The 26,469-nt window shown below is 33.7% G+C and overlaps 1 protein-coding gene across 1 annotated transcript in view; it reads right to left on the bottom strand.

The window, feature by feature from the left end:
* Window positions 1-1,421: 1,421 nt before the first annotated feature.
* Window positions 1,422-26,469, bottom strand: part of LOC120414931 (neuromodulin) — a 224,311-nt gene continuing 199,263 nt past the window's right edge. Inside the window, exons 3-4 of the mRNA XM_039576262.2 lie at window positions 8,807-8,946; window positions 1,422-1,973 (exon numbers count right to left, since the gene is read on the bottom strand). Coding sequence (XP_039432196.1) covers window positions 1,854-1,973; window positions 8,807-8,946 — 260 coding nt within the window. The 3' untranslated portion in view covers window positions 1,422-1,853. The remainder of the gene's footprint in view (window positions 1,974-8,806; window positions 8,947-26,469) is intronic.

Raw genomic sequence — 26,469 nt, 5'->3', positions numbered from 1 at the left:
ACAAAATTTCAACCAAAGAAAAAAAAATAGGCTAGAGAATTGCTCTTTTAAAACCTTCTTTTTAAATAAGCTAAAGTTTTTGCCGGGAACCATGGTGTAGGGGTAAGCTTGGGGGTAAGTGTGATTGCCTCTCACCTAGTCGGCCTGGGTTCTATCCCAGACTGTCTCGGTGGTATTTTTCGATACGAGATTTGTCTGATCACGCCTCCCGTCGGACGGGAAGTAAATATTGGCCCCGGACTAACCTAAAAAGGTTAGGTCGTTAGCTCAGTCCCGGTGTAGGAGTCGTCTCCCTGGGTCCTGCATCGATGGAGTCGCTTGTAGGCAGTTGGACTAACAATCCAAAGGTCGTCAGTTCGAATCCCGGGGTGGATGGAAGCTAACCCGAGCAGACGGAAATAACGTGGGAATAACATTTTTTGATATTTTAAAATACTAAGCCAATAACATTTTTTGTTATTTATAACAGGATTTGTTATTCGTCGTTATTATTTTTTTGTTATTGGATTGTTATTGTAATAACAGACTAATAACATTTTTAGTTATTTTTCGAGCAAATCTTTGTTATTATTTTTTGTTATTTTAACAACTAATCCGATCATCCCAATAACAGTTGGAGTTATTCTTCCATAACAATAAATGTTATTCCAAAGTTGTTTTGGTTTTTAACCAATATCAGACCCATAACAAATTTTGTTATGATAACATAAACTGTTATTAAACTCTTATGTAAAAATGAATTTTTCAAGATGATTTCATAACACTTTTTGTTATTTTAACAGTATTTGTTATTGAAATGGCATGAATTTTGTTATTACCGTCTGCCCGGGAAGGTGTAAAAAGAGGTTTGCAATTGCCTCAACAATCAAGCCTTCGAACACCTAGTTTCGAGTAGGAATCTCACAATCGAGAACGCCAAGGGAATGCTGTAGAGCGAATAATTTGATTTTTGATTTTGATTTTGAAATTTTTTGTTCAAGTATGGCTGTGATATTTCCTGAACGTGGAAAGAAACAACCCCCTTTTCAATTCTAGTTTAATCGGGATTTAAAGCTCACTGTAATTATGCATTTTTATTATTCTCATTATTTCGACTAGCGCACGTGTTGTTTGCTCTATAATGTTTGTGTTGGTTGTGTGAGGAGACCACGAAACGTGGCGCATTTCACGAAATGACTTCACAGAATTTTGAAAGATGTGGGTTTTTTTAGGAATACTTTTAGCGCTCTGGTGCAAGCCCTGTCCGATTTCGTTTGGGAGCATGTCGAATGGTTTCAGCTACTATAGTTGTTTCCTCTGTGTGTTTGTGAGTGTTTTTTCCCTCTGAAGGATTTCTAACTGTTTTTTCTTCTGTATTTCCCGAATGTACTAACGGCGACGATTTGTGTCGTTTTTTTGGTTGCAGTGGTTTTACTTCTAAAGTGTGTGTGTGTTTTTTTTCATTTAATTTAATCTGATTTTTTTACCGTTAAGAGTGGTACGCTAGAATAAGAATCATTCGCAAAGGTTGAGTTTAGGTTTCATAAATGTTTTTTTTATCGTTCGAGATGTTTTCCATTATTATTCTTCTTCAACTGTATATCTGTACGACTAGGTTTCGATAAAAGTTATAAAATGATAACAAATGTACTGTTTGCTTTTCTTTTAAATCTTAATTCTTGAACCGTTTTCTCATTTAAATTTCATTTCGATCAAAAAGGTGAATAGTTGGTTGGTTTTTACTCATTTCCAAGTTTAGTTTAAATATTTCATCATCAAATTATGAATGAAGAGTTTTGTGTAGGTTTTATTTTTATTTTTTTTATTAAAATTTTATTATTTTAAATGTATGCTGCATTGATCTCGGTGCGCGTCTACTTGCCATCCTTGCCCTGCGGCTGGCGGGTTTTGTGGCCACGGAACGAGGCTTGAATTTTGCTAGCCGCCTTGTGCAGCTCCGGATCGTCCATGTCGATGTCGAGCTCTTCGGCAACCTGGAATTTAAAGGGAATAGAATTAAGACAAAATAATCCTACTTGAACATATCAATTATATTTTTTCTGTTTATTTAAATTAATTACTAAGTTAACTACGTTTACATTTAAAAAAAGATTCTGAGAAATGCAACCTTAGTAACTTCTCTTGAGTTCTTTTACTATAAATTGTTTTCTACCCTCATCTAAAATACATATTTTGTTAAAGTAAAAAATACTTATTACTCGTTGAGTTCAAATATGACCCCAAAAGTGCTCTAAAATTATTTGGAAATATTCAATCCAAGATTGCGGTAATGAAGTATTGAGAATACGCGTTTGGTAATTTATCAGGCAATCAATCATTCAAATTTGACTAAAATGGGGTAGCAGAACTCGAAACTGATGTTAACTCTCTACTGCCCAATTTTCTTTCGATTTTTTTTTTATTTTTCCCGTGTTCAGGAGGTCATTTTGAGCAACTTTTGTTCTACAAAAGCTTTACTTCTTTTGTTTTATGTTTTTCTTGTTTCATTTTTAGTATTTTAACTTGCATTTACACTCAAACCCCGATGGTTTGACTCCAACTGTTGTCAAACGAACGGGGTCACTTTTTTATTTGACACCCCCTTTACAGGGAGTTCACACACACTACTGAACGTCTGTTTTGATAGTGTGCGTGAGCGCCGTGTAAAAAGTGACAGTTCGTCACTTTTTAGTTTGACTTTGACCAACCAACGGGGTACAAACTAAAAAAGTATCAAACGAAAAAGTGACCAACCACCGGGGGTTGAGTGTATCTTGTTTAGTTAATGTTAGTTTTTAGTAATATTTGGCCTATTTTACCACCTCCTACCATTACATTTTGCCTATCTAATTTTTTCATTTTTTTACAGTCACTTTTTCCAATTTTTTCTCGTTTTCACATTTTCTGCTATAAAATGGCATCATTATTATTTTAGTTGTAAAAAATGCGTAAAGGGATAGTCTCGAACACTAGAAAAATTACTACATATTTCTTTTTACTTAAAACATAGGAAACTTAAAACACAGCCAAAGTTGACCCCTAAAAATGACATTTTTAAAAACATTGGAAAAGTCTCTTAAAACAAGTGAAACTTCCAACCCATAAATTTTCTAAAATTTAAAGAGTTCTTCTTTCCAATGATTCTTAAAGATCAAAAATTGGTTGAAAAACTGATTTTTGGCGATTTTTTTAAAATCGAAGCCCGTCTAAAGGCGGGGTTGGATTGTAGAGGGTTAAAAGTGAGAAACTAAGAAAAACATACGATTTTTGAATCCATGATTTGATTATCAGAATTTTTTTTATGAATATTTTGGATAAACGAACATCGGATAATCGAAATTTTGGATAATCGATTCTCAACTGAATATTGTTTATTTGATCAGACTTGTCTTGCTTATTTATTCAGAAAACCTAGGTTAGTAAAAGTTTATTAGACTTGATTGAATTCAAGCACACAACGTAACAACACATAGTTTTAAGTTACATTACGGATCAAATAAATTTAAAAAAATGACATGGTCGTTTTTTCCAGAAAAAAAACAAAACAAATTAGTAATTTTAAAAAATTAATGTAAAAACAGCATAATTTTGATAGAGTAATCCGTATTTCAGTTAAAACTCATTTTTGTTACATGAATTGAAGTTGAAATAAGACTTTTTTTTTAAATATTAGGCTAGATTTTCCGTGTTTAAACTTCGGCTTCGGCCCTTTTACAATGTTTTGTTGGAATTCTCTGAGAAATCGTCCGATTTTAACCATTTTTATTTTTTGTATTTTTTATTTGGCTCAAACTTTGTGGGGACCTTCCCAAAGAACCATTTTGTCATTGGTTCACCCATACAAGTCTCCATGGCAGCTTGGTACAATCATATTCGAAAATCTGTAACTTTTGAAGGAATTTTTTGATCAATTTGGTGTCTTCGGCAAAGTTGGAGGTATTAATGGGGACTGTTCAGAAGAAATTGGTACAAGGAAAAAAATCTTGCCGATTTTTTAATTGACTATTTTTTCACAAAAACTATTTTTTCAAAATTGGTATTTTTATTTTTGAGATTTTTTAAATGTTTTAGGGAACAAAAACCCGCAACTCTTGAGCCATAGAGAAACATGGTCAAAAAATTTGCCGCCTAGGTATAAATTTTTGAACAAATAGTGACATTTGTAAAAAAATTAAGATTAAGGAACGGGAAATGTTCAACCAATTTCCCGAGAATTCCCGGATTTTTTTTCATAGCACAAAGACATGATTTAAATTATACGATAATTTCAATCAGTCTACCTTCAAATTTTAATTTCTTGAATACAAGGTATGAAACGAATTGAAGTGATTCTTCTTGCACAAAACTATTTGAAAATTTTTGAGATTCCAATTCGATTTTCAAATCATTTCATCATGGTAATCAAAAACGTTAAAAAAATCTCAATTTTACTTTGGCGGTAAGAGGTTAATATGTTGTTCATGAAATAACACAAATTATTCTTTAAAAAGCTAACCTTAATGTACCAGTTAATTTCCAAATTCTTCAGGAATTAATATTATCAGAACTAAATCTAGACATCAAAATTTCTGATAATCTGATTAATTATATATGAAACAAAACAATAAAATAAATTGAAGAAAATCATGTTGAGTTTCTTCATTTATTTATTTTTTCAGAGCAGAGCAGTTCTCTACGGAATCTGTCTTTTTTCTTTAATTTTAATTTTTGTATTTTTTAATCCGGCTGAAACTTTGTTGGTGCCTTCGGTATGCCCAAAGAAGCCATTTTGCATCATTAGTTTGTCCATATAATTTTCCATACAAATTTGGCAGCTGTCCATACAAAAATGATGTACGAAAATTCAAAAATCTGTATCTTATGAAGGAATTTTTTGATCGATTTGGTGTCTTCGGCAAAGTTGTAGGTATGGATATGGACTACACTGAAAAAAATGATACACTGTAAAAAAAAATTGGTGATTTTTTTCTTTAACTTTTTATCACTAAAACTTGATTTGCAAAAAAACACTATTTTAAATTTTTTTTTATTTTTTGATTTGTTTTAGAGGACATAAAATGCCAACTTTTCAGAAATTTCCAGGATGGGCAAAAAATCTTTGAGCGAGTTATGAATTTTTGAATCAAAACTGATTTTTTCAAAAAATCGAAATATTGGTCGCAAAAATTTTTCTACTTCATTTTTCGATGTAAAATCAAATTTGCAATCAAAAAGTACTTTAGTAAAATTTTGATAAAGTGCACTGTTTTCAAGTTAAATCCATATTTAGGTGACTTTTTTGAAAATAGTCGCAGTTTTCCATTTTTTTAAATTAGTGCACATGTTTGCACACTTTTGAAAACAATATTTTTGAAAAGCTGAGAAAATTCTCTATATTTTGCTTCTTGGGACTTTGTTGATACGACCTTTAGTTGCTGAGATATTGCAATGCAAAGGTTTAAAAACAGGAAAATTTATATTTTCTAAGTCTCACCCAAACAGCCCACCATTTTTCAATGTCGATATCTCAGCAACTAATGGTCCGATTTTCAATGATAATATATGAAACATTTGTGAAATTTTCCGATCTTTTCGAAAACAATATTTTCAAAATTTTCAAAACAAGACTAACATTTTAAAAGGGCCAAACATTAAATATTACGCCCTTTTAAAATGTTAGTCTTGGTTTAAAACTTTTGAAAATATTGTTTTCGAAAAGATCGGAAAATTTCACAAATGTTTCATATATTAACATTGAAAATCGGACCATTAGTTGCTGAGATATCGACAATAAAAAATGGTGGGCTGTTTGGGTGAGACTTAGAAAACATCAATTTTCCTGTTTTTAAACCTTTGCATTGCAATATCTCAGCAACTAAAGGTCGTATCAACAAAGTCCCAAGAAGCAAAATATAGAGAATTTTCTCAGCTTTTCAAAAATATTTTTTTCAAAAGTGTGCAAACATGTGCACTAATTTAAAAAAATGGAAAACTGCGATTATTTTCAAAAAAGTCACATAAATATGGGTCATTCCAGGTCAACTGAGTACACTTTTGGACTCGACCTTCACCGATTTGGACAAGGGAACGTTCATAGTTAACAGAAATCCCAAGTTTGGTGCTGATTGGACCATCCCTCTATTTTTGGCACCGCCCTCTTTTTTGTCGATTTTCTAAAAAAATAATTTTCTTTTGATCATAACTTTGCAACTATTTGAGCAAAAGACTTTCTACAGGTTGCATTTTATATAAAATTGTCCAAGGAATTTGATAAAAATAAAATTTCAACCCTTAAATGCCCACTAGTATTATATTTTAACGTTTAAAGTATTAAAATTCAGTTTTGAGCAATTCTTTATATTTTTATTTGTTTTATTTTGTCACCATCGTGTTCCCCGGACAATTTTACATAATAATCAATGTAGACCTCAAACTAAAATTAACCATTGGCGAGATACAGCGATTTTACTGAAAAAAGTTTGATTTTGTGCTGCACTCTGTCCTATGAATTCAAATCCGAAATAAGTTTCCCACATATAAAAACCGAACGATGTGGGATTCATCCCTTTTTGTTGAAAAGTACACCATGTACTTCCGAGTGCTGCGCAAAATCAAACTTTTTTCAGTAAAATCGCTGTATCTCGCCAATAGTTCATTTAAGTTTGAGGTCTACATTGATTATTATGTAAAATTGTCCGGGGAACACGATGGTGATAAAATAAAACAAATAAAAATATAAAGAATTGGTCAAAACTGAATTTTAATACTTTAAACGTTAAAATATAATATTAGTGGGCATTTAAGGGTTAAAATTTTATTTTAATCAAATTCCTTGGACAATTTTATATAAAATGCAACCTGTAGAAAGTCTTTTGGTCAAATAGTTGCAAAGTTATGATCAAAAGAAAAAAAAAAGTTTTTTAGAAAATCGCCAAAAAAGAGGGCGGTGCCAAAAATAGAGGGATGGTCCAATCAGCACCAAACTTGGGATTTCTGTTAACTATCGATAGATGAACGTTCCCTCCAAGTTTGGTCCAAATCGGTGAAGGTCGAGTCCAAAAGTGTACTCAGTTGACCTGGAATGACCCATATGGATTTAACTTGAAAACGGTACACTTTATCAAAATTTTACTAAAGTACTTTTTGATTGCAAATTTGATTTTACATCGAAAAAAGAAGTTGAAAAATTTTTGCGACCGTTATTTCGATTTTTTGAAAAAATCAGCATTGATTCAAAAATTCATAACTCGCTCAAAGATTTTTTGCACAACCTGGAAATTTCTGAAAAGTTGGCATTTTATGTCCTCTAAAACATATCAAAAAATAAAAAAAAATAAAAATAGTATTTTTTTGCAAATCAAGTTTTAGTGATAAAAAGTTAAATAAAAAAATCACCATTTTTTTTACAGTGTATCATTTTTTTTCAGTGTAGTCTGTATCCATACCTGCAACTTTGCCGAAGACACCAAATCGATCAAAAAATTCCTTCAAAAGATACAGATTTTTGAATTTTCATACATCATTTTTGTATGGACAGCTGCCAAATTTGTATGGAAAATTTTATGGACAAACTAATGATGCAAAATGGCTTCTTTGGGCATACCGAAGGCACCAACAAAGTTTCAGTCGAATTAAAAATACAAAAAAAATCGAATGACCGAAATCCTAGAGAACTGCTCAGCATTTAAAAAAATTGTTTCAAAAAGTTAAGAAATTGTATACTTTTGCTTTAATTTCGGGAATTTCCGGGAAATTTATAAATTTCCCGGGAAACGGGAAATATATATATTTTTTGGGAATTCCCGGGACGGGAAATTGGACACTCTAACTATTTTAGAATACATACTCTACTTGCAAAACCTTCTTTGAAACATTTACCTAATGATACCAGTCTTCATCAAATTTGGTCCGATTTTGGCCGGAAAGAGTTGATGATTTATTTTCAATGATATTTAAATTTTCGTTCAAAACACCTACCAAAATGAAGTAATTTTTGTTGCCCAATAAATAAGGAAGATCTACTCCCAGTTGTGAATGCTTCAAAAATAAATATTATCTGAAATAAATCTTGACGTGACGAGCTGATTAGTGCAATATGAAATATCAAAACATTTGTGCTAAAATGACGAACTGTCACTTTTTACACGGCGCTCACACACACTATCAAAACAAACATTTGGTAGTGTGTGTGAATTTCGTGTAAAAGGCGTGTCAAACTAAAAAGTTACCCGTTCAACAGTTGGTGTCAAACCATCGGGGTTTGAGTGTACTTATTTTTTTTACCTTATTTTTTAAGTAAAATTTATACGTTCTATAAGTTGAGACCTCCCGTTCTCGACGGTCTCTCTAATATTGACAACGAGAGAGTCCACTGTATTTTGAAAATTCAAACTTTTAAGTTTGACACAAAATGGCTTTTTTGGTCATAGGGAAGACCCCACAAAGCCAAGAGCCAAATAAAAAATACAAATAAAATACATTTCCGGTTTTGGCGGAGAATTGCTCATTTGCGTCCAAGACAGCTAAAATCGGTTGAAATGGAGCAACATTCTGATTTTTTTGAAAAATGAGCTTTTTGCGAAAATCTACGAAAATGTAAATTTTTCGGACCACCCTAACACGGCGTAGGTCAACCTAACGGCCAAACAAAAAAAAAAAATACGGGCCGCATTGTTTCAGCCAAAGAACTATAGGAAATTTCCATATTGATTTGCTACATATTTTTAAAAGAAAAGTTAAAAATCAATGAACATTTCATCCCACTAACAAAATTTGTAAAATATTTCCACCCAAAGAAAAAAAAAAAAAAATAATCAGGAAACAAAATCAAAACTTGTCGCCAAATTACCTTTCTGGTCAGATCGTCAATGTCGACCTCCTTTTTGTCGCCCTCTCCCTTCTTGTCCGCTTCGGCTTCGGCTTCCGGCTCTTTTCGGGCCATGTGTCCCCTGAAGCATGCCTGGATCCTGGTGGCAGCCTGTGTCAGTTCTGGAAAAAGGAAAGCAGATAGAAAAACGAAACATTAAAATAAGCTTCTATATGGAATGGATTCAGTTCAACAAGGGGTTCGTTATAAAAAAATCCACCACAAATCGTGCACCGCCAATCAAAGCAAAGTGGGTTCCCCTGTTTCGACTTCAAGGTTTGTTCCACAGATCCACAGATGCAGATTGTTGAAAATAAAAAATAAAAACATTTAAAAATCCTCACTACACGAAGAAAAATGAGTTTTGAAAATCGTAAACAAGCGTGCATGAAAATGAGAACCACGAAAAAGTGTTCAAATTCCATGGTTCGTGGTTCCTAAATTCATGAACGCTTGTTTACGATTTTTGGGAACTAATTTTTCTCATTTTAGTGCCATTTGGTTGTGCGTGAAAACAATTTAAACATCTGTCACACGCATGTGAGCGAACTTTGGTGAGTTCAAATTCGATGTGGTGAGTTTCCAGTAATTCAAATTAGCCGTTAATTTGTTGATAAATGGCTTTTAAGAAAATACTTTTTTTGATTGCCTGTGGTTATTCTGGCTACTGTTGCAGATTTTCACGGGAAAAAAGTTACTTTTAAAAACCTTCCCACAGGTGCCCCAGATTGGCCACTATCAGTAAATTTATGCCAATCTCTTCCCCGGACCCCCTTTCCGGCGCGAATGAGAAAATGAAATTCAAATTGAGTTTATAGCAATTAAGCCCCGTTTCGCCGTTTCACCCGCAATAGAGAGAGGGAGAGTGCTTGCGAGAGAAAAGCTTTTCATGTGGTTAACTATTTGCGGGGAGACTTTTTTAAAAGCTGTCTGAAAAATGCAACATGCACCCCCGCTCCCAGCATCCCCACTCCCTCTGTTTTGGGTGGATAGTTGCGGTTTTTTGGAGGTCAGGCAAAATTTATGGCCCTTCACGATAAAAGCACGCAAGGTTGCTGTTTTTTCGTGTTTTCAATTTTTGCTTAAAATATTCACATGCAAACTGGCAGGGAAGGCACTTGTGGAGCTTGGTGCTGATTTATAAATGGTGTATTTCGAATAAGGGATAACGGAACGGACTGACACTAATTACGCTTATCGGAAAATGGCGGCTCGTTTTGGAATTTGGCAATTAAACTAATTATTTTCAGTTTTGAACGATTGGGGTTGAATACCAAATCAGTGCACGTACATTTTATCAGTTTTCTGAATCTAAAGAACAATTCTCCCGGAAAGCCGCAGAAGTTTTTTAGTTATGTTCTCAATTGAAAAGTTTAACTCCTTTTCGACACCTTTTCTATCTAATCTAATCTAATCTAATCCAATGTAATACAGACGCAGCCAATCCGCTGCAAGCATGCTGGGAAGTCTTATGTTTAGATTACGCACCAAGTAATTTTCTTCTCAACATTGATAATAAAAGTACATCCAAGAACATCCAAAAATGTATTACAAAAATTAAAGCGGCCAACTGTGTTGTGTTATCCGCAGAGAGGATTCTGAAAACGGATCACATTGCACAGAATCTGCAGGCGAGGAAGAATGCGAGGACATACCGTACCAAATGCTTCAGTGTACAGTTTTATTTTTGCGACTATTTTCAAAAAAGTTACCTGAAAATGGCCTTAACTTGAAAACGGTGCACTTTACCAAAATTTCACTAAAGTACTTTTTGATTGCAAATTTTATTTTACATCGAAAAATGAAATTGAAATTTTGTTGCGACCAATATTTTGATTTTTTGAAAAATCAGTATTAAACTCGGTCAAAGATTTTTTGCACAACCTGGAAATTATGAAAAGTTGGCATTTGATGTCCCCTAAAACAAACAAAAAATGAAAAAAAAAAATAAAATAGTGTTTTTTTTTGCAAATCAAGTTTTAGTGACAAAAAGTTAAATTAAAAATCACCAAAAAAAATTTACCGTATATATTTTTTAGTGTGGTCCTTATCCATGCCTATAACTTTACCGAAGACACCAAATCGATCGAAAAATTCCTTCAACAGATACAGATTTTTGAATTTTCATACATCATTTTTGTATGGACAGCTGCCAAATTTGTATGGAAAATTACATGGACAAACTAATGATGCAAAATGGCTGCTTTGGGCATACCGAAGGCATCAAAAAAATTTCAGCCGGATCAAAAAGTACAAAACAAATCGACTGACCGAAATCTGAGAGAATTGCTCAGTCACAGAGTAAGACAGAGGGTTACTCTGTGGCTTAGTAGTTATAACTTCAACGTCTATTTTTTTTTTAAATTGGCAAACGTATGGTTCTTGATACTTCGTTACATCTGAAAATGGCAAAAAGTTAAAGATAACTGAATTTAAAATTTCATTCCTAATTTCACTTCAAATCAAAGAAGTCTTGAAACATGATTACTGTTGTTATTCATTCAAAGAATGTATAAAATATCAGGGAAAATTTATTTTTTGTTTGTTTTTTTTAATGTGTTAGTTCCCATTTTAATGCTGTACATCTGATACTGAAATTTTGATTTTGTTGATGTTGATTTTCAGTATTTAACTGTTTAATTTTTTTGTATGTAAAATTATATTTGATAAGATTCCATGTTTTACCACTTATTTTATTCAAAATGGTTGAAGAGATAAATTTTTAAACATTTCGGCCATAGGGACCATCTATAAACCACGTTGACACTTTTCTGAGAATCTGTTATCCCCCCCTTCGTGGACAATTTTCCATACAAAAAATAACTTTTTTGTATGGATCATGAACAATAGGGTAGGTCACACAAGATCCATGCACTATTTTTGAAAAAAAGTTTTTTCAAATAGTGTTTGAAAAAATAGTTGCGTTTAAAATTCTTATTTTGAATACCGGGGTGACTTTGATAGTCATAGTTTTTGTTGTTAAAATCAGGTTAAAGGTGTTCAAATTTTATTTTTGCGTCGAATGTACCATCGCCAAGGTTGCTGATATAGTTTTAAAAAAAAAACAATGTTTAAATTTAGTTAACTAAGTTTATAAGCTTTTAACAAAATACATATAAATTTTAGGTAAAATTGTTAAAAAGTCAGAATTTTGCCTGAAATTTGTTAAAAATAGTTTTTTTAAAATAAAATCATCGATTCATATTGCATTTTAAACTGAATTCGAAGCACGAATCAAAAATTTTCACATTTTATATAAAATTTGTTCTGCTGAAAATGCCTTCAAATTTAGAAATTTTATTTAATTATGTTTCAAAAACACACAATTTTTATTATTTACAAACTTCGTTTACCTTCTCCCTACAGTTTACCTATTAAAATTTAATGAAAACTTCTTCTAGAAGTACCTTGAACCTTTCTCTACTCCGGTCAGTATGATTCCATGCAATTCCGTACGTATTTTATTTGTACTCTTCATTTTGCGAAAAAATCTCAAACCTATCAAAGTCACCCCGGCTATCAAAGTCACCCCGTTTTACGGTACACGGGAGAACGAATTGAGCAGGGGAAGGAAAAAAGTTACAAAATAACCTTTGGAATTCACTTTTTTTTTCATTCTCAATAAGATTGAAACAGTGAAACTCCTTTAATTTAAAATAAGTTACTAAAGAAGAATACTAGATAACTTTTTCAAAACAACCAATGTGCCATGGGTTTCCTTTATACATAGGACCTTTTGAAAAATAATCGAGTATTGAGTGAATTCAATTTGAAAATTGTACAACATATTACAAAATGATTAAAGAGTCAGACAATAATTTTTAAACAAGTATGTTTCGGATGCCCGACTTTTCCCGAATTTTTGACAAAAAATCAAAAATTTTCCAGATTTTTTACAGATTTTGGCAAAATCCCGACTTTTTCCCGACTTTCCTGATTTCCCGACTTGAGTGGCCAGCCTGTTTTATTGACTTTTAATAAAATATATCTAAATTTGGTTAAATAAACAAAAAAATCCAAATTTAATCAACATTAACAAGAAATTGCTTTTTTCATGAAAATTTAAATTTGTGGTGCCACCAAATCAATGTTTTACATTAATCAAAAAATGTCCACATTTCCTGAGAAACTTGTTCAACTGAAAATTGCTTTGAGTTTGAAGATATAAAATTCTGTTACAATAACACTTACAAGTTGTAGCCTCAACATTAATTCAAACTATTCTTAGTGTAAAATTGTCCAAAAAAGCCGATAATGCTGTTCATTACATCAAACCATCCACATTAACGACCCCCGAGTCTTTTGTGGTCTCTATTGCAAGTTTCTGCTCGAACCTAGGAGTCCTAATGCTTGAATGGAGAGAGCACCCAAACCTCTTTCTACTCCAAGGAACCTTCCACCCCAGTGTTTGAACTGACGACCTTTGGATTGCGAGTCCAACCGCCGCCAGCGATTCCACCGAAGTAGGCTTGTAGTGCGTCCATCCCGGGAATTCCCGGGACAAAAATCCCGGGATTTTTCCAAAACCGGGAATTCCCGAATCCCGGGATTTTCTATGATTTGTCCCGGGAATTCCCGAAATAAAAAAAAAAAAACAAATTTTGGTCTGGAAATTCAGATTTGGTTGGGGAAATAGTAGAACAGTTGAATATAATGCATTAAAATAGATGAACAGTTGAATAGTTAGTAATCGATAAAATGGATTTAAAATTGTATAAGGGAAATATCACCATTAATTTGGTTTTTAGGAAAAAATATTATAATTTGAATTTACAGGTCTGCAAAATGCCTAGCGCTTTAAATTTTTTTCTCTTTTATTTTTTGAATGACTAGATATATTTTCGTATATTTTAAATTTTAAATCTGAAAAAACAATCACACATTATTTTTTTAAATCTAACATCGGCAGCTGGGACAAATGTAACATATAAAGACAGCTATTTTAGTAAAAAATAATTGCATAATGATTTGGATGACTTCGGTTAAAACAGAAACAGAACAAAACAATCAACAAACACCGACTTCCAAATGTATTGCTCTAAAATGTACTGTACCTATTCAGACTGTAGTCCTGATTTTCCCTCGGTTGGCGGTAGAAACTTGAAGATAATTTGTAAAATATGTTTTATATAAAACAATGAATTCAAAACTAATCTAAAATTTTACATTGACTGGTGTAATTCTATTGGTTGTCGTTTTTTGTTTTTTAGACATATTAAAGATTTTTTAAAGCTGTTTTAGTCATGACATATAAAAATATATATATATAAAAGAAAAAAAAAATATACAAGACTTATGTAATGTGATTCACAAATCACAAAAAAATTAATCACATTGGAATTAAAAATTGTAGTTGATTTAAAATCCAAATCACCACAAAGAACAAAAAATACAATTTTTAATATCTTTTTTAGGATATTTAAAAACTGTCGTCCTTGTTTAGATTGAAGTGCCAATTGATATTATTAAGCTAAATCTATGTTTTTAAGCTTGAAAACATAACAAATATAATGAAATCTTAGATTTTATTACTGATTAAAAAATTTCCCGGGATCCCAGGAATTCCCGGGATTCCAAAAATATTTTTCCCGTTTCCCGGGAAATTCAAAACCCGGGAAAATTGGACGCCCTATAGGCTTGGTTTGGTGTGTTGTTTGTACTTATGGCATGGAGACGACTCCTACACCTGGAATGACTTAACGGCCAACAACCAAGGCCGGGACCGACATTTTACTTCCTCATCCGATGGAAGGTTGGAACAGATGGGAATCGAACCCATAATCATCCGCTTACAAAGCGGACAGCGTAACCATTCGGCCACGCACTGCCTGTTCATTACATACAAATATCATATTTATCAAAGTTTTCATAATTATAGTTAATTAACTATTCAAGTTTTCCAAACTTTGTAGAAACAATTTTTTGAGGTATTGTTAACACTTCTCCACCAAGCTCAGTATAATTCCAAATAATTACGTTCGTTTTAAATTCATTATTTTTTTTCATTTTGATACAAAATCTTCAATCTTTCAATGTTACCCCAAAATTGTAGGAAAATTTGCTTGGAGAAACCAATGACGTCAAATGGTTGTTTAGGAATGCTTCTAATCTGTAACTATTTTTTTGCTCCTTGGACAAAACTTAACAACAAGCTAAAAAATATTTCTAAGGATTATTTACAGTTAAAATAATAATTTTTCATAGTTTCATATCCGTTAGTAGGTACACAAAAAAAAAACCCTAATAAAAATGAAGCCGTATTACTGACAGTTTGAACTTGAATTGCCAATTCTAAACGTATGAATTACTGCCTCTATATAACTAATCCTCATGAAATTTACTTCACTTCTCTTCCCTTTCAAATTCAATTAAAAACAACCGTCACTCCAATTACTACCCGTGCAACTTCATCAAACAGTAATACAAGTTTAAATAAATACCATCCGTGAAGCGGGGAAAAAAAAACTTCGAGAAATGGTTTTTCTCTCTCGCATTTCCTCAGTTTTTCCCTCACGACTTTTCCCACTCAAAACTGCTCTCACTTGAACTTTTTAATCTAGTAAGGCTAGAACACGGAAAAATTAGTTCCAACTATCCTGAATTTCTTATCATCAAATTGTGAATATTATAAATTCATGAATAACCATGGAATCTTGCATTGTGTTATTACTAATTGTCGGATTATTTAAAACCGCTTCAACTAAGATTTTTATTTTCCGTGAGAAAAACTGAAAAACTGTGCGAATCCGAAGGTCGCCCGACGTCCACGTCAGGGCTATTTCTCGAATGGCAACGTCCTGGGAGTTGATTGCTTCCTGCACCTTCGTGGCGGGAAACTGCTGTAGTAATTCCGGCCACCCAGTAGTCGTCTTCCGGCTTATTGCTGATTAAAAAACTTTAACACTCGCTCGGGCGGAAACTGGATAAGAAGTTTCAATGTACAACTTCGGGGAAAATATCCAGAAGGTGGAAAACTTGTCTAAGTGGACCACATAACGGAAGATATGAGTGGTTATTTTTTTGTTGTTGTTGTAAATATTTTCAAGTCTTCTTCTTCCCCCAAAGAGCTAAAAAGTACCTTAATTAATTCACATAAATTCCTTAAACATCCGGAAAGCATAATTGTACAGCCACAAGCTAAATCTGTAACACATTACCATATAAATTGCACCCAATTCCGTCCCGTTTGCTCTTGGGGGACCCATCCCGGGATGATGTTTACCCAGGAATTGTCACCGAGCAGCGGCGGTGTGAACAATTACAGCTCAAAAGTACGTGCTTCTTCACATTTATAACCCGTTCGTGCTCGGTCATAAAGGGGAACTCCGTGCCATGCCACAGGGAAAGGCAGTCAGAGGGCTGCCAGCATCGGATGTTGGGAACCTGTTTAATTTCACCAGGGGAAATTCCTTGCGATTTTTTTGGAGGTTACAGAAAATTAGAGCAATAACACCAAAAAAGAAGAATGTAGCATTTCTTTTAAGAAAAAGTGAAAAAATTCAAAACTACCTAATTCAAGAAAATTATAGTTACTTAATCCACTTTTAGGTGGATTTTTAACCTCCCAAAATTCTACTGTTTTTGCTGTGTAGCGAAAATTTGAAAAAAAATTCGAAGGTTATTATTGCATTTTTTTCCTTCTCTGTCCAATTCGTTCTCCTTAGAACCAGTAAACTCTCTCCCCATTTTGAAAAAATCAGCTGTTGAAAGCTGTCGAAAAATACAGCTGTCGAAAAATCAGCTGTTAAAAAGTAGTCCATATCTCAGCTCGGGATAACAACTGCACCAAGAACTGCAGCCATTTTTTCAATATTAAATATTATATAATAACTTTTATCACAGATGAATTCCGAAAATCAGTATATTTGTAGATTTTCGAAATATTTTGATATGTTTTATGTAACAACTAAGTTATGTTTGATTTCGAAATTTTCAGGCAAAATGTAAGAGAAAATAATATAAAATAATATAATTGTTGAGAAGTTTGGTAGCCCATAAGTACCATTTTTAAATCCAACTAGCCACCACCTAGTTTTATTGAGGTTTTATGGTAACATCTTGATGGCTTAATAGCTTTGTTTCGGCATTCACCGCAACCAATAAGCAAAAGCATATTAATAGGTTCTAACAAGGTTTTATGCCTCGGACATAAAACCTGGTGAAAATAAAAGCCAACTGGCCTTAAATATGGTTTTATTAAAGTTATAAAAGAGTCTTGAAAACCATGACAAAAAGATTTATTGTAGGCTTCTTTAAAATCTAGGGTTTTGCAGCTGTCAAGTGCCATTAGGCCTGCACAAAGCTACCTTAAAACCAAAAGCTCCTAAAAGAGCATTTATCGCAGCCAAATAGCTATGCTTAAATATGGCGCTAAACGCGTGGTCTCAATGAATATGATTGACCGCCATCTTGGCAGAAAACATAGAAAAATAATAAATTTTACTAAAATTTGATGAAAACAAACATTTTTGAAGAATTTTGACATCTTTAGCATAGCCACTAAAGTTTTAAAATGGTTTAAACATTTTATTGCAAAAAAATGCATATAAAAAAAATCACACATTTATCGTTAAAATTTTAACCACAGCGGAATTTGAGCCACGAATTGCGAGGAATAAGCTAATAAATTATTTTAATTACCTCCAATATCTATCATTTCATCATCGCCAGTTTTAACAGCCATCTCCATTATATCATTTAGCAAGAAGAAGACTTATTTTTTGCCAGAATAAAACCCGTTTGGCATAAGACGTTTGAAGACGTACGAAACATCATTTTTCAAACTCCTGACTAGGTTTTAACAAAGATTTTATTAAAGCTTTGAGGAGGTTGTTAGGATACAGTTGTAAAGCCTTGAACTCCTATGTAGGTTTTATAAATAGGCCGTAACAACCTTTTGTGGAGGTCCTTTTGGATTTTAAGTGGGGTTTATCGAGGTTCTGGGGAGTTTGTTACCACAAAGTGGTTTTAATGTTGGTTTTGGCTGAAAAGTTTTATAGTGGTTGTAACAGCTATGATAAAGCCTAAAATGTTACTTGGGAGGGACGACACTTAATTACTTCGTTAAGAGCGAATTTTCAAAAAACTAATTTAATTTGTCCGTTCTTGGTACTTGAATTTGACGTCACTGTTAGGGAAGTAAAATTTGCTGGGAAAAACTGATGCCGTTTGAAAACGTTTTTATAACATTGATTTAATTCAAAAGCCAGCGATGACAAAATGTCACACCGGATCGTGCATAAATCATGTCATTTCTATTTACCTGAACGAAGATAAAAATAAAATCTAAATAAAACTTATGATTGATTGATAGTAGATTAGTGCGTCCATCCCGGGAATTCCCGGGACAAAAATCCCGGGATTTTTCCAGAACCGGGAATTCCCGAATCCCGGGATTTTTTCATAATTTGTCCCGGGAATTCCCGAAATTAAAAAAAAAAACAAATTTTGGTCTACAAATTCAGATTTGGTTGTGGAAATAGATGAACAGTTGAATATCTCACAATCGATGGTAATTTTAAAGCATTATAATTTGTATTCGGCATATATCAGCATTAATTTAGTTTATTAGGGAAAACTGTTTAAATTTTAGCTTACCGATCTGCAAAATGCCTAGCGCTTGAAATATTTCATATTTGATTTTATATATTTTCAAATGATTGATATATCCTTAGTGCAGAATAATGGTTCGCAAAGCGGCCTCAATTTAGAACTGTCAAAGCGGAACCAATTTACTGTTTGCAAAATGATACCAAGAAGTGGCAAGTATTGTAATCGAAAATTTAAGATACAAAGATACATATTCTCGGAACTTCCATTCGGTTGTTCTTCTGGTTCACAAAATTCCACCCACTTCTGACGCAATTTTTCGTCACGTGGAAAATAAAAAAAGCATCTTTTGACCACCCATCGTTTAGTCTACGAACAAAAAATGCGCGCAGCACTTAATTTTCAGCAAAAACTTTAATATCAACAGATCCAAAATGTTTCAAAACAAGTCACTTCAGCAGCAAAAAAAAAGCCACGCTTGAGCTTGAACAAAGCCTTCTACTTTGTTTATGTTTACAGCAGTAGTGCACTTGTATTAGTGAGGAGCAGTTGGGAGCATTCGAAAATCACGTTACGCATTCTGTCTTTTCAGCACCCAGGATATATCTACTCATATTTATGATTTAAAAATTGAAAAAAATAATCAAATCAAATTATGGTTCATCAAGCACTGGTATGTGGGGCAAATCAGGACAAATGAAACGAATTAAGACAGATATTTAATATTTTTTTGCATGATGTTTTGAATTACTTTGGTTAAAACAGGAACAGAACAAAACAATTTCACAGAACACCGCTTTTTTAATTTATTGTTCTAAAATCTCCTTACCTATTAAGACTGTTTTTTCCTAGTTGGTGGTAGTAACTTAAAAATAATTTGTTAAATATGTTTTTTAAAAACGTTTTTTTTTTGTGAAAGTTAAACATTTTAGCACTTGTTAAATTTTCAAATTATTTTTTAATTTTAACCATGAATTTATTTAACACATGATGTTTGCAAAAATTTCATTCGAAAGGCGTATATTCGGGATTTCAAAAGATGTTGTAAGCAACTTGTTGTAAAACTTGATTTTTCAAGCACCTGTCGTATTTCTAGATAACTTTTTCAAAGCAACAAATGCGCCAAGAGTTTCCTATGTACATAGGACCTTTTGAAAAAGTAATCGAGATTTATCCGATAAATGTACAACCTGTTGCTGAAAAAATCTTCTTTTTGCCATTTGTTGCATACATTTTTATTATGTAAAACATGAAATTCAAAACTTATCTTAAATTTTACATTGGCTGGTGTCATTTAATTTGTTGTCGCCTCTTGTTTTTTAAAGATTTTTTTTCAAGCTTTTCTGATCATGTCAAATAAAAAAGAAATATATTTGTATAAGTTTATTTAATTTGAATCACTTGTAGTTCATTTAAAATCCAAAGCACAACAAAGAACAAAACAACTTATTTTAATTTTATATAGGCTTTTTAAAAACTGTCGTCCTTGTATAGATTGAAGTGTAGATTATCAGCAATTTATATGATTGAGCTAATTATATGATTTTATGCTTGAAAACATAACAAATATAATGAAAACTTAGATTTTATTACTGTTTAAAAAAAATCCCGGGATCCCGGGAATTCCCGGGATTCCAAAAATATTTTTCCCGTTTCCCGGGAAATTCAAAACCCGGGAAATTTGGACGCCCTAGTAGATTATGCAACAAGTTTGCGAAAACAAGATTTTTTCAGCACGATTCGTACATTTATCCAACGAGGTTTACCGACATTTTTTGCAATTCTGAAAAACACTATTTGAAAGGAATTTTATGTCAAACATCCATGTGTTAAATAAATTCAGCGTTCAAAACAAAACAAAATTGAAAAATGTTACTTTACGATACAAGTATATTTAGCCTGTCCCATTTTGAGGTCATGTCGAGGAATTTCAGGTGCTCACTTCTTAAATGATAGATTATGATGTTAGGAACAATGTTTTCTTAGACAAGAAAAAATAATAAAATACTTTCTCGCACCCCCTAGTTGATTTACTGAAAAAAGTCACTTTTTTGAACAAATTTTCTAAAATCGCTTGGAATCAATACAAAAACTGTTTCGATCAGGTGTGTATTATCTTCAAACGATAGGTTTTTGTCCATAGATTAAGATGCACTATCAATATTGGACCAAAATTTAAGTTTTTGGACTCTCCCAGGCGGATTTGTGTCGAAAAAATCGCATTTTTTCGAAACTTTTTTCAGAAATGTTCATTTAATTTAGGGTAGCCTATTTTTCCCAGTGAAACCAATACATGCAGCTTGTAGGAAATTTCATGGCGAATATTTTTCCCTTTGAGAAAATGCATTTTCGACACTCCAGAGTCGAGATATTTGAGTTTTAGTGAGGAAAAAAGTGCCAATTTTCAAAATTTCTCAGAATTCAGAAGCAATGCCTACTAATTACACGATGTACCATGGTTGATTGATAGCAAGCATATATCTCAAAGGTTAGGGTATTCTTTTTTGTAGTAATTTTGGCCGCCGAATCCGAATCTGAAATCAAATTTCGTGTAAACAGTGATGTTTGTGATGTTCCGATTTGGATGAAACTTTCAGCGTTTGTTTGTCTATACATGAGATGAACTCATGCCAAATATGAGCCCTCGACGACAAAGAGAAGTGGGGTAAAACGGGCATTGTAGTTTGAATTTTCCGAGGATTTCGAATATGACAAAAGTGAGACTAAAAAGTGCCGCTATGGATGCCTACAGGACAATAACTAACGTTGTAAAATGTTTGTTATAGAAAAATCGAAAAACTATGAGAAAAACTGCGATTGGCCAAAAAGTTATTACCGTAGGCTTATAGTCCATGAAATTTCCTAACTTTTGACCTATAAGAGTCTGGGTGTTGGAGGCTGTTGCAAAAAGATATTGAGGTTTTAAAAAAATCCATTTTTAACAGTAATTTGCAAAAGCTTTGAGAAAAAGTTAAACCAATCCTGGATGTCTATGGCTCATTTTGAAGTGTTCAAAAGACCTTTCGAATGCATCTAAGAGAGTTGGAATTGATGAAGTTTTACTAAAATGCGAGCAATTTTAAGCTTTTTTATGTTTTTTGGACCTCAAACTTCATTGCCCGTTTTACCCCACTTCCCTTTGTCGTAGAGGGCTCATATTTGGCATGAGTTCATCTCATGTATAGACAAACAAACGCTGAAAGTTTCATCCAAATCGGAGCACCTCGATACGACCTCTAGAACAAACCGAGCAATATTTACAAAAACTGCCTCTTAAACACGCAAATAACATTCCAAAAGGGTGTAGCTCCAAAACATCACTGTTTACACGAAATTTGATTTCAGATTCGGATACAGCGGCCAAAATTACTACAAAAAAGAATACCCTAACCTTTGAGATGTATGCTTGCTATCAATCAACCCTGGTACATCGTGTAATTAGTAGGCATTGCTTCTGAATTCTGAGAAATTTTGAAAATTGGCACTTTTTTCCTCACTAAAACTCAAATATCTCGGCTCTGGAGTGTCGAAATTCCATTTTCTTAAAGTGAAAAATGTTCGCCATGAAATTTCCTACAAGCTGCATGTATTGGTTTCACTGGGAAAAATAGGCTACCTTAAATTAAATGAACATTTCTGAAAAAAGTTTCGAAAAAATGCGATTTTTTCGGCACAAATCCGCCTGGGAGAGTCCAAAAACTTAAATTTTGGTCCAATATTGATAGTGCATCTTAATCTATGGACAAAAACCTATCGTTTGAAGATAATACACACCTGATCGAAACAGTTTTTGTATTGATTCCAAGCGATTTTAGAAAATTTGTTCAAAAACGTGACTTTTTTCAGTAAATCAACTAGGGGGTGCGAGAAAGTATTTTATTATTTTTTCTTGTCTAAGAAAACATTGTTCCTAACATCATAATCTATCATTTAAGAAGTGAGCACCTGCAATTCCTCGACATGACCTCAAAATGGGACAGGCTACTGTATATAGAACTATTAGTGTGTAATAATTTATAAAAATGTATTTTATATTTAAAAAGATAGAACAAGAAAGATATATAGAATCCCCATATTTCTGGTAGAAAATCGAATTGCCTGCAATCATGTATTACGACCAACTACATCGAACAATTGTGTTCCCTTACATTACCTTCCCCTCTCTCTACTATTTGCTTATTGAATACCGGGCGATGCCATTTTACCTGCCAATCTTCCTCAGCTGTCTCGAACCATTCAACAAAACCCCATTTGCCAATCGATTCCCTCCCGTGTTCTGTTCAATGGCATACCTCCCGTAAATAATGGATGAAATTTACCCGAATCAAAGCTAAGCTCATGTCCTTTTCCAATTTTCAAACCCACCTCCTTCTCCGTTAAGGGTGGTCCAAAGAAGCATTCCATCTCTCCCCCGATCAAGATCTGTGTGAGTGTGTCGTAATTCCAACTAAAGCCAACCGCACCACACGCCAACAGTTGGAAAAGGGCTCTTTCTATCAAGCGGGGGTTGCGTTTGAAAGCTCCAAACCAATTTTCGATCAAAGGGCCCTTTTTCGGCCTCTTCGTCTGCAAATTTTATTACCATTAGGGCTGACAGAGGCAGAACCATCAACTCCAACGGGCGACCTCTCCATTGGAGTAGATGTTGACCAGCGCTTTTCGAAGCAGTTAGACAAGTCGTAACTTTGCAGGACTTGTGAACTTACGAGGGAAATTTAGGTTCCCTTGATTGCTTGGGTGGGGAATGAAAGTTAACTCGGCTTTGAATGGGCCATTTTGAGAACTGCTAGGAATGTTGACCATAGTTTTGCGCAATAAATGGTACTTTAATGAAGAGTTAAATATTTTTGCAGTTATTCTTTGATAAATTTAGAATATTATTAAATAATTGAAAAATAAAGGTTATTCATTGAAAATACAACTTTTTTACTTATACGATATCTAGACCTACTGTTTTTTGAATAGGTCCTATAAACATATGGGTAATTCTCTGCCAACTCACACAGCAGTTGCCCCGACCCCTCTTCGATTTGCGTGAAACTTTGTCCTAAGGGGTAACTTTTGTCCCTGATCACGAATCCGAGGTCCGTTTTTTGATATCTCGTGACGGAGGGGCGGTACGACCCCTTCCATTTTTGAACATGCGAAAAAAGAGGTGTTTTTCAATAATTTGCAGCCTGAAACGGTGATGAGATAGAAATTTGGTGTCAAAGGGACTTTTATGTAAAATTAGACGCCCGATTTGATGGCGTACTCAGAATTCCGAAAAAAACGTATTTTTCATCGAAAAAAACACTAAAAAAGTTTTAAAAATTCTCCCATTTTCCGTTACTCGACTGTAAATTTTTTTGGAACATGTCATTTTATGAGAAATTTAATGTACTTTTCGAATCTACATTGACCCAGAAGGGTCATTTTTTCATTTAGAACAAAATTTTTCATTTTAAAATTTCGTGTTTTATCTAACTTTGCAGGGTTATTTTTTAGAGTGTAACAATGTTCTACAAGGTTGTAGAGCAGACAATTACAAAAAAATTGATATATAGACATAAGGGGTTTGCTTGTAGCCATCACGAGTTATAGCGATTTTACGAAAACAAGTTTTGAAAAAGTTACGCAAATCGAAGAGGGGTCGGGGCAACTTTTCCCGATTTCGTGTGAGTTGGTAGAGAATTACCCATATGGAAGACAATATTTTATAGGTCCTTTAAAAAAACTCTAGATATGAATATACTTTTTGTTACTTATCCTGATCACATAAATTCCAACGATCGCTTCCACAATAGTGGAAGCGTGAAACCGTTAACAGCAGAGAGGATTGAAATTAAATATTTAAACACCCACACATACAATGGATATCTACAAAGACACTCAATGTACCCTTTATTATGGCCCTGCAATTGGATTTTACTGTGCGGACCAGAGCTTAACATATACTAAATGGATTGCCCTGTTTGTGTTTGTTTATATTTACGAGCCCGTTTAGTTAAAGAGTTAAAGAGTAAAGAGTAAATAGTAAAGAGTAAAGAGTAAAGAGTAAAGAGTAAAGAGTAAAGAGTAAAGAGTAAAGAGTAAAGAGTAAAAATAAAGAGTAAAGAGTAAAGAGTAAAGAGTAAAGAGTAAAGAGTAAAGAGTAAAGAGTAAAGAGTAAAGAGTAAAGAGTAAAGAGTAAAGAGTAAAGAGTAAAGAGTAAAGAGTAAAGAGTAAAGAGTAAAGAGTAAAGAGTAAAGAGTAAAGAGTAAAGAGTAAAGAGTAAAGAGTAAAGAGTAAAGAGTAAAGAGTAAAGAGTAAAGAGTAAAGAGTAAAGAGTAAAGAGTAAAGAGTAAAGAGTAAAGAGTAAAGAGTAAAGAGTAAAGAGTAAAGAGTAAAGAGTAAAGAGTAAAGAGTAAAGAGTAAAGAGTAAAGAGTAAAGAGTAAAGAGTAAAGAGTAAAGAGTAAAGAGTAAAGAGTAAAGAGTAAAGAGTAAAGAGTAAAGAGTAAAGAGTAAACAGTAAAGAGTAAAGAGTAAAGAGTAAAGAGTAAAGAGTAAAGAGTAATGAGTAGAGGTGCCAAATCTAACCAAAGGACGGGCTCAATTACTCTGCCCATAAATCCTTCACTAATCAGAGAATTTCCGGCCGTTGAACGCAAACGAATTCCACAATCCTTTCCCTAGAATTTTCCACGTTTCCGTTGCCCAGATCGGAAAAAGCTGTGGACGGGAGACACTGCAAATCAATTCCGTTACAAATCATTAATCAATCCAGATCCGGAGTGGCACTGTCAAAAAGCACATAAATCTTTCACTAGTTTTTTTCTCTGTCTCTCTCTCTATTTTTATACTACCATTTTCGATGGCTATTCCACGGTGAATTTCGAACGCTATATGCGTTGATGTTTTCCATATTGTGCTACCGTGAAGTGTTGTAAAATGAAAAAAATATAAAATGAAATTTAAAAATCAGAAAAATAGTTTTTTACAAAGAAATAGTTTTCTTAACAGTAAATATTAAACATTGTAAATTTTCCAATTTTCCTTAAACCATTCCCAAAACACAGTCCACAATCCACTGAAAATGACGAATGGTGTGGGGGCCGGTCCTTTTGGGAACCGACGACGACGGTGTTCGTGCCGTGGGCAATAAATCAGATTTGAGCTTAGTCCGCCCTACTGGGAGGGCCCGTTTTTATGCTCACCTCCTCCCCCCCCCCCATACAACTATGCACTTTATTGGCACTCCTGAATTGAATGCGAAAGTGAAATACATAAATAAATACCTAAATAATAAAGGCACTCGGGCGAGGAGTTGGATTTGTGAGTGTGTCTGGGCGATGATCCTGTAACTGGCAGGGGGAAGTGTGTAACTTTGCGGGGTCCCTTTAAACCAGGACCATGTTTAATTTAATTGTACGTGCCTGGTGGAAATTTATTCGTTTTGTTCGTTGCATTTGGTGTGTCAATACATGTTTATTTAGAGGAATAAAAAAATGTTTATATGAAACGAGCGTAAGCCCGTCTAATACTATTCAAAATCTTGTGAAAATTCACAAATCCTCTTGCAAACGAATCCCTTCTTGGAAGGAACTATCAAAACGTTTGCATCATACCCTCTCTGCTGCTCACATCAAAGAATTAGAATGTTCCCTTTGCGGTGGAACTTCTGTGGTTATTCGGACCAGTGTGAACGATAAGCATCATCGCGTCGTCCTTCTAATACGCGGCAAGCCATATCTTCTTGGTGGGAAAACCGACCGTGCCCTTTTTCGCCAGGCCCAAAACACGCCGTTACCGGGAAAATATTTGGCTAGAATGTGTTTTTTGAAGGACCTCTTCGCTCGCTTTCTAGATCCTTGTAGTAGATACGTGGGCGAGATCTTCTTCGCTGGAAGATTGGGGCTGGACCGTTTCCTCGAGGGGATTCTCGAGACACGAGTTGGATGTAGCGGACGTGTGAGCATATATTTTAATTGAATTGCCGTATGGCCGGAATATTCTATCAGCACGAAAACATGATAGGATCAACCCTTAACCCTTAGCTAACCAATCGAGCTTTTAACTGGGGGGTAAAATTAAAGCAAGGTCTAGTGAAATCATGAAAAAAATTTAAGCAATCACA

This window comes from Culex pipiens, chromosome 2 (assembly GCF_016801865.2).
Source record: "Culex pipiens pallens isolate TS chromosome 2, TS_CPP_V2, whole genome shotgun sequence".
Classification (NCBI taxonomy): Eukaryota; Metazoa; Arthropoda; class Insecta; order Diptera; family Culicidae; genus Culex; species Culex pipiens.
The sequence above is the reverse complement of the archived record's forward strand: the minus strand, read 5'-3'. Positions and strand labels throughout refer to the sequence as shown.